The 13,759-nt window shown below is 44.9% G+C and overlaps 1 protein-coding gene across 2 annotated transcripts; it reads left to right on the top strand.

The window, feature by feature from the left end:
* Positions 1-3,802: 3,802 nt before the first annotated feature.
* CBLN4 (cerebellin 4 precursor) lies at positions 3,803-11,547 on the top strand. Of its 2 annotated transcripts, XM_056354041.1 has the most exons (4): positions 3,805-4,733; positions 6,325-6,441; positions 9,226-9,361; positions 9,452-11,547. In XM_056354041.1, the coding sequence occupies exons 1-4, from the start codon at positions 4,458-4,460 to the stop codon at positions 9,658-9,660; spliced, it is 738 nt and encodes a 245-aa protein (XP_056210016.1). In that variant the 5' UTR covers positions 3,805-4,457; the 3' UTR covers positions 9,661-11,547. The 2 variants fall into 2 exon arrangements, with proteins under 2 accessions (XP_056210017.1, XP_056210016.1); XM_056354042.1 differs by having other exon boundaries at positions 3,803-4,733; positions 9,226-11,547.
* The last annotated feature ends 2,212 nt before the right edge of the window (positions 11,548-13,759 follow it).

Raw genomic sequence — 13,759 nt, 5'->3', positions numbered from 1 at the left:
TGGCAGGCTCTGGTCTCCATGTAAGGGCTTGATCCTTCGTCTGCAAGAATTTATTTTAACTGCCACCATTACTCCCTGAATTGTGATTTGGTGCCATGTCTGAATGGCAAAAGAGACTTTATCTACAGCAGCATTGAGCGTGATGCTTTACTTCTGAACACCCAAGAATGCTAACGTTATTGTAGATTATATTAAGGAAGAATTCAGTTTGTATTTTCAGCACTCTTCCCTCCCAAAATACACTTTCCCTGATGGTCTCTATTTTCCTTTCCTCTTCCCAGAGCAGAGAAAATTTATTAGGATTTCCTCTGTGCTCGTGGGACTTGGCTGTTAAATGGTGGTGGTTGTGTTGGATTTTGCCTGTCCTGTTATTCCGTTGCCTTCCCTCCATCCTGCAAATGGCTTATTGCCAAGTCTTATTCATCTCTTGAATTCATATTGTTAATAAATGTCATCTGAAATCTCAATATCAGTTCCCCTTCAGGGGAAAGAATACTTTATGGAAACAGAGTGCCTTTCAGTTCCAAGCATGGAGTAAAATTTCTGCTTGAGCAGAAATTCTGAGGTTTCCACGAAGGAGGGAGCTCCTCCATCCTCCGGTGTGCACCAGCTGCGGCAGGCAGGGGCCGGTGCTGCTGTACAGCCTCTGCTCGCTCCCGTGCCTTCAGCTCCGTAAAACCTGCTAATTTTACCGAGCTATAATCAAGCCAGAAACACATCAGTGAGTAGTACTCCAGAATATGTTTTAGACATGGAAAAGAAAATGATGAAATGATGAAAAGGGTTTGTCCATACCCTTTTGTAAATAAGAAAAAAAATGTCCCAAGTCAAAGGCACCAGGCTGGTGTCGGAGGTTTTCCCCTTCCAACACCACAGTTCAAAAGGTCTGTCAAAGAAAATAGGAGTTTCAGACTGAAACCACCTATGGGCACGTGCGCAGCATAAGCGTGGGCAAAATAGAGGGGTATAATCTGCTGCCGCCTTCGTGTTATCTTTATTAGCAGCCTCATTTAATTGGACTTCCTTCAGGTTAGGATACTGCTGATGTCAAAATGCAATGCCATCTGCCAAAACATTTTTGGGAATTGTTGACATTTCTGAAAATGTTCTCTGTGCCGCAGGACAGAGTCCACTTCAGTCTCCTTTCATAGGTGATGAGAAGTAGGATGTTAATTGTTAATGTATCTTACATTCCCTGTGCAGACTGGCAGGTAGTTCTAAGAGAATTTTTGTTCTATTTTTCTGTTTTTTCCAGAATAGATTGTATGAGATGAGGAGCACTTAGCTTTGGCAGACTCTGATCTCAGAAGAAGGTTTGTAACTGCATGCAGAAGATGCGTGCAAATTTGTTCCTAACTTGCATTTAACTTTATCGCAACTAAGCTCTGAAATTAAGCAGCTGTGTTGACAAATGGCTGTGATCAGTGAGACACATACTTATGTATTAATTTGTTCACACAGCTAAAGTAACCTGCCGGCACAGAAATGCATGCATGGCTCTGGGAGAGAAGCACAGGAGTGAGGGGTGCTTCTCCTCTTGACTTTGTTGCACTTCAGCGTCTGCTCTGCGCAAAGCAGGTCCTTAGATACTCGAGTGAGAGAAGTGGAATGGGAAAATGGTGTTGCCAGGCCAGACTTAGCAGGTGCCTGCACCTGCAGAGAAGGAAATAGGAAAGGCAACCTTTGAAAAATCTGATTCAGCTTATATCTTGTCTTGCTGATCAGTTGGGTTTTTGATGTTAGTTTCCTTTTTGATGTTAGTTTCCTTTTTTTCAGTGTCTTCATCTGAGTTTTGGTTATTTTCTTGTTTTACCATCCCCCCCCCCCCCCCCCCCCCCCCCGAGACAACTGATGTCATTGCCCAGAACAAAAGGAAATTAAAACCACATGTTTGAAATTATTGTAAAGTTTTTAGTCTCTGAGAAATGACTGATCTTTCAAAATTGTCAGCAGTTTCAAATTTATGTACGTTATAAATATATTTGCTGTTACTTGTGCAGTGTTAAAAGGCTACTCAGCAGTGTGAGGAACAGAAGAGCTTTTAAGCGCGGGATCTTGAAATAGTGTGGAATTAGTTCTACATTTATATGTATTTACAAAATATTGTGGCACAGAATCTTTTCCTGTTTCCATACAGCTTTGTTTTGCAAGAGTCCTCCAGACAGGTGTTCCTATGCATTGGCGTAAACGTTTTAAACTGCAGATCCAAGTTCTACAAAGCGACAGAGTTGTGCTGCAAGTATTATTTGCTTTATTTCTTGTTTCCTTTTTCTTCAGTAAGTGGTGCTTTGCAGTCTGACTCTTTGTTGGTGTCACTGAATAAGATGATGTTGATGCATTCCCAGAAAACAGTAAACTTTCATTTTACCTTTTGTGGGACAAAGAGGATTCCTTAAAATTTGAGTCTGGCTTTCTGAATTTTAAAGGGTATTGTATTTGTTGCTAGCTAAGAGGACTTTTGGCTGTTTTATGGCTTCTCAAACACTGCTGAGTTCTGCAGACTTAATGCTTCCCCCTCAGTTCTCCACATCAACTGAGAAACAGTCCCAGCTCACGTTTGCCTGCAGAAAACCTTGGTGTTGACTGGAGGGTGGGTTTCGATGCTTTTTATTCCTCCTCTGAGTTTTCTGTTTCTTCTTTTAATTTCTTTTGTCTGTTAGTGTCCAGATTTATGGCCAGCATTTGTTAGTGCACGGAGCTGAGGTGCTGGGTGAGCTGTCTGTGTCCCAAGCCTTTTCCTCCACAGAACGGGAGGTGGCAAGATGTGCCGGTGTTCACAGCTCCACAACCCATCAGCACCTTTCCCAGCTGGGTTTGAAAGGTACAAGGGCTGCACGCAGATAGCGAGGTGCCTCTGGGCAAGGAGTGGATGAATGAAGGCTGCTGGTGGTTAATGGTTGACATGGGACAGATGGGTTGCAAGGCTGTTATAGGCACCAAAACCCTGTTGGATTGAAAGGTATATATCTAAAAATCATATGCTCAATTTCTTGCAAACTGTAGGCACTTTGTTGTTAGTTGGGATCGAAAATCATTTAGCTGATGCTGCTTCTGGGAGCACTGTATCATTTCTGCCGGTCCCTGAAGAAGGTTCAGGTTTTGCCATGACACTGTTTCAAATGGGACCAGGTGATGCAGAAAAGATCTTCTCTAGAAGTCATCATCAGCACCAAAACAGTCACATTTTTAGTAATCTTGAAATATGTGGGAGCACTAAGCTAAGGTACCCGCTCAGTCTCGCCATCCTTTCAGCACACATTAACAAAAGAAACTAATACTAGGCAATGTCTAATCAAAACATTACCAGGAGCTGCCATTTGGCAGCACCACGAGGTGGTACCTGGCAACATCAATCCTCAAAGAGCAGTCAATAAAGTCCTGTCAGTGATGTGAGCGTCTGAGCGCTCGGCTTTGGGGAGGGCTGCTTCCCTCCCGGCTGCTGATGGGGAGCCGGCGGCAGGGTGCATGGGGCTGGGGTGTCATGCCCAGATGCAAGGCGCCGGACGGCTGTGCCCTGGGAGGCTCCTCCAGGTTTAGATGGTGCCTTTCAGCGGGGCTGCAGCTCTTTCCGCTGCCTCCTTTGGAAAACGGGGGACGGACGTCTCAATGTTTTCTTGCTCTCCCTTTGGCTTGCTAGCTGCTGAAAAAGTTGCCTGGGAAGACAGGCGTGCGTGTCTGCATAGCAGGCGATTCCAAGAGGAGGGTCTCCAGTAACGAAGCGTGGTGTCTGCTCAGCTAGGTGAGAGCTGGGCAGGTTTGTTATGACATAACTCTTTGGGGGGGGGGGGGGGGGGGGGGGGGGCTGTGGCAGAGGGGCGGGGGGGAAGAGAGCGAGCGAGCAGCGGAGCCCGCAGCACCCCGGCAGCGGGATCACAGCGGAGCTGCAGCTCGGGGGTCGGGTACCACCGCTCCGCGCTGCCGCTCGGAGCATCCTGGATCCGGCTCGAAGGGGAGAGCGCGCCGGCAGCGGCGATCATGGCAACGTCAGATGGGTTTATTTCTTCATGACCTCTCTCTTCTCTCGCTCATCAATAATTCACCTGAGGGCTTTCCCCCCACACACACACCCTCCGCCTCCTCCTCGCTCTCTTTTTTGATGCGGAGAGAGGGGAGAAAAGGGGGCATCGGGGAGTGTGTGCGGTGCCGGGCAGCTTTTTGCGGCGTGGTTTAAAAGCTCGCGGAAGGACGCGGGGTAAAAGCACGACAGGAAAAACAAACCGGCACCGAGCGGCGAGGGGGGGTGGGGGGTGGGGGGGGGCGGCGCGGGGGGGCGGCTGCCCGCAGGACCCCCGACTTCGGGCGCCGCGTTACCGGGCGGCGCGGGCGTGCGCGCGGGGGTGTGCGCGCCCGTGTGCGGAGCGGCTGCGGCTGCTGCCGGCGCTGCCTCCCGCTGCGGCGCGGCGCGGTGGCCGGAGCGGGGCGCGGAGCGGCGGCGCGGGCGGCCGCGGGTGCGGACCATGGGCTGGCGGCTGCTGCCCGCCGTGCTGCTGGCCCTGGCGCTGGGCGGCCCCGCGGCGTGGGCGCAGAACGACACGGAGCCCATCGTCCTGGAGGGCAAGTGCCTGGTGGTCTGCGACTCCAACCCGGCCACCGACGCCAAGGGCTCGTCCTCCTCCCCCCTGGGCATCTCCGTGCGGGCGGCCAACTCCAAGGTCGCCTTCTCGGCCGTGAGGAGCACCAACCACGAGCCCTCCGAGATGAGCAACAAGACGCGCATCATCTACTTCGACCAGGTAAGCGGTGGCGCCGGGGGGATCCCCTCGGGGCCGGGGTGCCCGTGTCCCCCCTCCGCGGGGCCTCCATCAACAGGTGCCGCCGCCAGCTCGCCCACTCCCCCCGCTTCGCCCCTTTCCTGAATTCCAGCAAAGAGTTGGGGCGCGGGGGGCGGCTGCCTGCGGGGAGCCCCCGGGGGGGCCGGGCAGGTGGCAGCGGGGGGAGCGGGGCCAGCAGCCCCCGCCAGGGCACGGCTCGCCGCCCGGCGCTTCCCCGCGGGACGGGGCGGAGCGGGGCGCGTAGCGGCCGCCGTCGGGGCGGCGGGGCCATGGGCGGCCCCCCCCGCCCCCGGAGCTCCCCGGCCCCTCCGGCAGCTCCCCGGCCCCCCGGGTGCGTGGGGCCCTGAGCCGCCCCCGCGGGTCCGCGCCGGGAGGCGGGGGGCGGCAGCCGGGGCTGGGCGACCCCCGGGAGCTGCCCCCGCCGGGCGCCGGGCGCGGACACGGCCCCGGGAGGCCGGGGGACAGGGCTGCCCCGGGCAGGCAGCCCGCCTGGCTTTTTAGACGGCTCGTGCAGCCTTCGAGGGGGGAAATAAGGACAAAATTTAAGGAAAAACCACATAACTTTTCTCTAAGGCTCAGAGGTTCATAGCACAGCTCCGCTCAGCCCAGCCGCTGGCAGTAACGTAGAGATGCCAGCACACATTTCATGTACCAGCTCCCGTCCTAGGGCACGTCCAGAGTCATTGAGACAGATGGTTATTTTTCTTCCCACGCCATATTACAATGAACAGTAAATTGTCGTGACAACTGAAGCCAGACATGTCACACAGCTTATTGCTAGCGGTGTAAATTACTTGAACTTCATGGCCAGTCTTAGTGGCTTTCTAGGGCTGTGCCTGGCATAAAGGAACCTGAAAACATCAATTAAAAATAACGCATAACTAAGTGGAAAGAAAGAAAAATTTAGTTGTTAAATAAGCTATTTAGCATATGGCTGATGCACCCATTTAATATGTTCCCCTCTGTTACCTGTCTCGGTTTAATCAAACCAAATTATTATTAGTGCTCACAAATCCCAATACAGCGGCGAAGGCTCTCAGGCAGTTTTTGCTCAGATGTGCCAGGTATTCCATTAACTCGGCTTGGCCATAAACTGGTGAATGAACTGTGTCATTCACGCATGTCCTTCCTCACAGCTTGATACTTACGGGAAGACGGTGCTGACTTGACCATCACTTTTTTAGCCAAAAGCAGTGTGACACTCCCTGAATTAGGGTTTTGATGTCATTTTTTGGGGAATGATGAATAAAACTGCCTTTCCTTAATCTCCTCTGAACACACAGAGAAGAAAGGTCTTGAAGGTACGATATAGTAGTGAAGTAAGAAATATTTTCCACACTAGTTTGTTTAGAGTAAAGTTGCACTATAAATATAACTAAATATCCATTTTATGAGTAATATTCCAGCTTAATGGAGAGAATGATGAATAAAACAGCATAGATGTAGATTAAGAAATTTCCATGGGTGAATAGTTTCTAAAGTTAATAGACTGTATTTTTTATTTAGCACTGAATGTCTGTACTAATTCCCATGCTATATTTTTTGTTTGTAGATCCTAGTAAATGTGGGCAATTTTTTCACATTGGAGTCTGTCTTTGTAGCACCAAGGAAAGGAATTTACAGTTTCAGTTTCCACGTAATTAAAGTCTATCAGAGTCAAACAATTCAGGTACGTTGATCAAGTATGATTATAAAATCTTTTACTTAAATTGTTTATTTACAATAGGGTCTTGACTGAGCACAGGAGTATTTAACACACTGTCAAGAAAAAATAGCTTAGTTTAAAGCAACCTGTGGTGCAGAGTTCCTAGCAGTAGAATAAATACTTTTAAACTGAACAGCTGTAATAAGGCAGTATCCTCAGTTCAGCTAAACTGCCATAGCTTCACTTCTATACCATAAGAACTAAATGTCTGGGGTGATAGAAAGTATTAAATAGAGCGAATCATCCAAGAGTAAAATAGAGCTCTAAATTTCACTTAATTGCATAAATACTATTGACGAGTCAGGTTAGACTCGCTGTCTCGAGCAGAGTTCTGGGGCTACGTACCATATTTGACTGTTCCTGTAATGTTTGGTGCCCTGGCTGGCAGCTCGCGATGCCAGGGAGCTGCGTATGGCATCAGCCGGCTGTGGACCAAGGTTAGTTAAGGTGGTCTGCTTGTTCTGTAACTACACCAGAATGTTATGTCTCTATAGGGATGTCTTCTAGGGAGCCTTTATAGCAGTTTAAACTTTTTTTTTCACCACATAATACATAAAAGATGTGTCATATATTAAAAAAAATAATAAAGGAGTGATTCTGCACTTTCTCGTGTAGCTTAATAGCAGCTGAACTACCTAATTAAATACAAGTATGTACTAGCGTAGAGGAAAAGCTTCCAAGTTCCTGAATATTCCCTTGCTGAGCCAACAGTAATTTCCTTAAAGTACATTCTTTAATCTTCGTGCCAGGTCATGCAGTTTCTGTGAAATACATACTGGCTTTCTAGATCTGGAATAACATCTGTGGCTTCCCTTGTTTCCACCCATGAGACCACCAGATTCCTAGAGTTATCTGATGCTTTTCCCCTGACTGGTCTTGCTCCTGAATGTGGTTGTCGGTGTACAAGGCTGAGATGAAGCGGATTTCAGCAGGAGGGGTGATGAGCCGTTTGTGGCTGCTCTGGCTTTGGGTTGCCGGGAAAGCTCCTGGGAAAAGTCTAAATGGTAGAGCTGGCAGAGAAGGCTGGGGCGAGACATCTTTGCATCCCTGGTGCCATTCGCCTTCAGTTTACAACAGGAAACCGTGGTTCCAGTCAGGTCAATGACAGAAGTCTTAAAGGAAATATTGACCTTACGAAAATCTCTGTAATGAGCTTGTAAGAGATTCAGTAGGCTCAGACTTTGTTCCTTTCACTCTCTTAAATACTGAAGGTTGAAATGGCCTAGGGTGACTGTAAGTCAGCCAGCTTCATTGGGTTTTAAACACATATTGGCAAAAAACATGTCAAGGCTTGGATTCTGGAAGTCCAGTGCAGACTTTGGTGGTTCATGTACCAGGTACTCAGACCTGGGGGTCTGGGGCTCGTAAGAGGGAATGTTACCACCTGTGACACGGCCTGAAATCTTCCATAGATCAAGAGTCCCTAAAGTGATGGATGGGTTTGGTTGGCCTCATTTTGGAGCCATCCGGTGATGTGCCTTCTGCTATGATTAAAATAGCCGTAAGATGATCTGCAGGGGAACCTGACCTAGAGAGATGGTGCAGAAGGAACGAGATGAACCAAACCCAAGCAATGAGTAAACTCTTGATGCCCTTTTCTTTGCATGTGTGATAACTAGGGGGGAGGACTAAAAAGTCATCGCAGTGGAGCAAACTAGCTTGCGTCTCAGCCACATGCAGACTTAAATGCCACTAAATCACCTGAAGGCTTCCTACGTAAGTGATATTACTATGCCCCTGGAACATCTGTTAGTGCCATTAAATATCATTAAACTGAAATTGGTTCCCTGGGGACATCTGATTAAGTGGATTTCCCAGATAGGAGAATCCCAAATCAGGGCCAGATTCTGCTGCCCTGACTTATGCTGAGCACTAATTTATTCTGTGGTGACTCCCATTAAAATTAATGGGAGCATATGCAAGGCCAGCATACTCGATATGAATAAGCATTTCATAATTCACCCCTATGACTGCATTATAGCCACTTAAAAAGAAAAAAGCAGAAGAAAGCTAATAGTCTGCTATTCAGGAAATGAAAAATGCCTGGATCTGTCCATTCCCCCAGCTCCTGCCCATCTTTATTTACAGAGGGTCTATGTGATGCTGCTTTCAGAGCAGAGGCTGTGCTGACTTTTACAAGTGTTTTATAGAAAAATGGATTTAGGACCAAAACACAGTGCAGTGGTTCGTAAAGGTAGAAGTCTGTTCTAGACTTTAAAACTAAGCCACTGTCAGTAGCGGAAGGGACACATATTTTGCTCTCAATGAGGTGTGAGCCCCCAGCCTGCTGCAGTACCTTTGGCATTTCGTTAGGTGCCTGTATCACTTCTCTGGTTGCCCAAGTTTCTTGAAAATGTCGTCTTTGCTAGCGCGTGTCTAAATAACCTGTTGAAGTGGGCAAAATGAGACAAACTGAGGTAACAGCTCACAGTTCTATATTACCAGACAGTTACAACACGTAGGGTGCCCAAGCATCAGATGAAAGCAGTGGGATGTTACCTCTGACACCACTGAGCCCGGACCACGGCAGCCAGGGACAGTGTCCCACTGGCCTCACGCAGCTGCAGGCCAAGCCTGTGCAAAATGGATGTGCTTGTACACTCCAAATAAATGTATTTTTTTTTTTTTTTAAAAAAAAGCAACGAAGATTGGGACCTTAGAAGACCTCTTATGCTGTAGTTAATATTCAGTGATAGTTCCTGATGTTTTTCTGTTAATTAGAGCTTTTCAGTGGTTTTTCTCTTGTAGGTTAATTTGATGCTAAATGGAAAGCCAGTCATTTCTGCTTTTGCTGGGGACAAGGATGTCACACGTGAGGCCGCCACTAATGGAGTCCTACTCTATCTAGACAAGGAGGATAAGGTTTACCTGAAATTGGAGAAAGGTAATCTGGTCGGTGGATGGCAGTATTCTACGTTTTCTGGCTTTCTGGTCTTTCCCCTGTAAAGTCAATTTTCCTGTGACATTCATCCAGGTGTGGACTCATCATTGCCTCTGTTACATGAAGATCATTTTATCATCATGGGATTGATGTTTCTTGATTGGTTTTTCATGGGTGAATATGGATTCTCTTTATGGATTTTGGCCCCATCTGAACTACTCAGAAGTTTCACAGAATTTTGTGTGTTTAAATACAATAAATTCGGATTGAGACTAAAGCAGACGATAGATATCTATGCTTAATGTTATGGTCTAAAGCTGCCTGCAAGATTTATTCCGATTTCATTTACTGGACTTACTGGATTCATGGGAGAAATGGATTTTCTTTAATTGTGGAAAGACTGGCAACCAGGTCTATGATTTAGGAGAGTTTGAGTTCAGACTTCAATCAAGAGTTAGTGTGTTGCTGCCAAAGAACTGTATATTGATATATTGGTCATACATGTTTTTGTCATTGGGACTTAACTGACATGATCTGTTCCATTGTCTTGAGAAAGGTAATTATTATTGATAAGTGGTTGACTTTAATTCTCCTCTGCGTGTAGTGTGTTGGATGGTTCACCCATATATTTATGCTCTGTCACCAGTCACAATCAAGTCTAGCCTACGTAAAGCTAAGAGGTTATGATTGCATTTTAGTTGGATATGTAAGGTATTCCTCTTTTCCACGTGCTGTTTTCTAAAAAGGAGAGCAGATTATAACCGTTAGGAAAAATATTCTTACCAGGGTTAAAGGTGATCATTCAGGTGCAACTTTGTGAAACAGATTTGCCCTGCAGGAAATCTCACACTCGTTCTTCAATTTTAATTAACATGATTGATAATAACTGCTTTATTAAAACCTAAGGGATTCCTTCCTTAGACACAACCACTTTATTAGCTGGAGATGAGATCCCCTTGTTTGTAATTACGTCTATTTTTCAAACCTTCTGTTGTGTTAAAGGTATCATCTGGTTTTGCCTTAACTTCACAACTGTATATAATTTTAGATCTTATGTTTAAAACAAATATTAAATCCAAATAGCTGGTACCTAACTTGGTGCAATATCTACATTTTTTTTTGTACAGGTCATATGAATTCATAAACTTATTTATTATATCATTGTTACACAATAAAGATTAATATATGTTAGCTGAATTTTTGAGCTTTGGATTTTGGAAGTCACTTCATGCTATTTTTTTATTGGATGTAATTATTGTATGCAAAGTGTAAGCTTTTGGGATTCACAGAAACTGTCCTGGGAGGCTGGCAAACTGTCATAATTTAGTCTGGCAGAATCCTAGAGGTAATCAGAGTGATCTAGAAATAACCTATGCATTTTATTTAAAAAAACCATTTAGGCAGAAATCCTGGCTTCACTGAAGTTAGTGTTAAGAATCACATTGATTCCAAAGGATTTTGGATGAGACCTGTGCTTTAGGTTTTGTCATCAGCATTAAACTCCAGTGATATCAAACTGAATACCAATTAAGAATGATTTTCACATGAACTGCTCATGAAACCTTCATCTCTCATGCCCAAAATCTACACCGAATTTGATGGATATTGTGCCTTGCATATCATGAAAGATATGGTTCTAAATTAAAAAAATACTATGTACTTGAGAATGTTTCTGGTTGGAAGCATATCCAGCAACCTAGGACCTTCTCTAAAAGCCAGTTTAGGATTCAATTTCCTGTTTTAGGTAATCTTTTTCTGATTTCTTGACTTGTTAGCCAAGTGCAGTGTATCATATTGCTCTAACAGCTGCAAATGGATATTTCACCGATTTAAAGTCTAATGGCTGGCTGGCTGATGTGCCTGATGAAAATTTCAGGGAATCAGTGGCACAGAATTGGCCCAATTTCCTTATTTTTCTAGGCCCAACGTAGAAGATTTGTTTGGGAATTTCAGGAGGATAGGTGGGTACATTGGCACACCTGTGAGATAAGTCAGATGGGGAAGTCATTTGTTAGGTGCAATATCGCTTCTGTGCAGAACACTGCAGTTTGGGGGGAAGTGGGAACACATGGCAAGAAAGTGAATGACTGACATCACTGAAAAATTTTACAAAGTTTTCCATTATGACTACCAAAACGTATTACCACTGTACACCCAAAATGTGTGTGTGTGTGTGTGTATATATATGTGTATATGTAAAAAAGCAGCGATTGCAGGACATAGTATGCATGATCTTATGAAAAGGTTATTTGTCATAAGAGTTTACTTCAGAGGGGAATTCAGTATTTTGTATAAAATTGATAAAATCTGAAAGCTGACCTTACCCATTGATATATATGTAATGTAAAGGAAACGTTGTTCCTAAAAAGAAGAAAAATGGCATTAAAGGTGTCGGTATACGTTTCAGAATGATCAAATGGATCTAACTTCTTTAGTTTGTAAACAGATGAAGTTCAAAAGTTGCCTTTAGAATTTGGCAATAATACTGGACTATTTTAATATACTGTTGATTTCCCCTTGGCAAAGCATTTCTGATTGCTTCAGCCATTAACAGTTATTTAAACTTTAGAGAGTCTAGAAAGTTATTAAATTAAGGAGATGCATTTTTGATAGAAATGTCCCAATTTTTTCTCCTCAGCCTCTAAAATCAGAATTACTAACTAATTATTTTGCTAGTTACAGGGGTTAAAAAAAAGTTTCAGTGAAGTGACTGCAAGGGAGCTGTGTTACCTTCCCACGGCGCTGGGCGCCGGCCGCGGGCAGAGGTGGCAGTTCTCTCGGCTCACAGCAAAACATTTAAATAAGAGTGAGCTGTGGGTTTTAGGCTACAGTTTGAGCTACTTTCCAGATCTTGAGCTCATTTTCATTGTATTGTTCCACACTTCGGTTATGTCAGCCGGAGTGTCGCCCAGAGGGGCTGAGCTGAGAGAGCCTAGGTGGGGCTGGGCTGGCTGCTACCTTTTCCCCGTGCTCCCGTTCCTCATTCCCTTTCCTTCTGCCTTCCTCTGTTACTGCTACAGTCGTTTTCTTGTTCAGAAGCAACAGCTCAGGAGACACTTCAAATTTCTAAGGGTATTTAAGATTAGAGGTTTCATACTTTTTTTGAAAGAACTTAAACCTTTGAGCTGCACTGTAAAGGTTAGAGCCGAATTTCTGATCCTGTTGAATTCGATGATGCCAGCCTTATTGATTTTGGGGAGGGCAGAACTTCCCGCTCCGTGTATCCCTGCTACACGCTGAGGATCTATACCCATCTCCTTCAGCATACACCCACTTTGCAGGCAGCTTTGTAGCTTGCGAAGTTTCATCGTGCAAGAAAACTTTCTGGCCATGTGTGGTAGATAAAAGTTACTTTCTCTGAGCATAATGTATCAATTGTTATTATCAGTGATCTCTTAACAAAGGAGATCAGTATTTTTATGGTTTTATCTGTGTTTTATTTATATTTTATCCATATTTTATTATGAAACTAAGGAGAGAAAAAAAAGAGAACTATATTGTCCTCATCAGGTGATGTAAGTATTTCTGGTAGAGCCAGGAATACTCTGGTTTCCTCGGTTCAGCTGGTGGAGAAAGCTGCTCCGTTCTGTGGAATCCTATTTGCTATGAAGAGTTTAGGCTACATATGCCAAATGACTGTGGGGACAAGAAAGGTACCGTTCAAAAAAGCCTGGGTAACAAAAATCTTTCTGGAAAAGGCACTGAGGTAGCTCTGAAAATTTCACAGGCAGTTGTCTCTACATAAAAAGGAAAAACTAACTTTGAAGCCTAGAGAAGGAAAAGATGCTGCTGCTTTTTTTTTTTTTTTTAAGCAACATTTTTGTATTTGTTTTGTGTTATGTCATTTTCTAGTAGTATCTGAACATTTTCTGAGTGTTAATTAAATTACTTTGGCAAGGTCATGGCAGAGGAAGTATTGCAGCCTCAGCGTTAACTACTGAGAAAACAGGGACAGGGTTTGGGAAACGACCGGTGCCATTCCCAGCTCAGCCGCTGCTGGTGCTTGGTCCTGGTCAGTTTGCTGGACGGATCCTGTTACTGGTACAAGGCATATAAAAAAAATAAGGATGTTTTCTGAGTAAATGCAATACTACAGTAATTCCTTTCCCACATTATTTCAATGTTTGTCTAGAAAGATGCATGCAGTGAAACAGGACAGTTGTAACTGCCCTAAGAACTTCACAATTAGCTATCAATCAACTCTGTCTTTTCATTATTATTATTTTTTTTTTGCAAGCCCCCAAAGGAACACATCTGCAGTACATACAGCATTTTTACAAGCAGGTTTGTAGGATAGAGAAGATAAATGCAAGAAGCAGTATATCATAATCACAACAAGGAAGTCAAACCATTAATGTGAAATACGAGCTGAAGCAGAGAAGCAGATATATGTTCTCCTCC

This window comes from Falco biarmicus, chromosome 10 (genome assembly GCF_023638135.1).
Source record: "Falco biarmicus isolate bFalBia1 chromosome 10, bFalBia1.pri, whole genome shotgun sequence".
Taxonomy (NCBI): domain Eukaryota; kingdom Metazoa; phylum Chordata; class Aves; order Falconiformes; family Falconidae; genus Falco; species Falco biarmicus.
The sequence above is the reverse complement of the archived record's forward strand: the minus strand, read 5'-3'. Positions and strand labels throughout refer to the sequence as shown.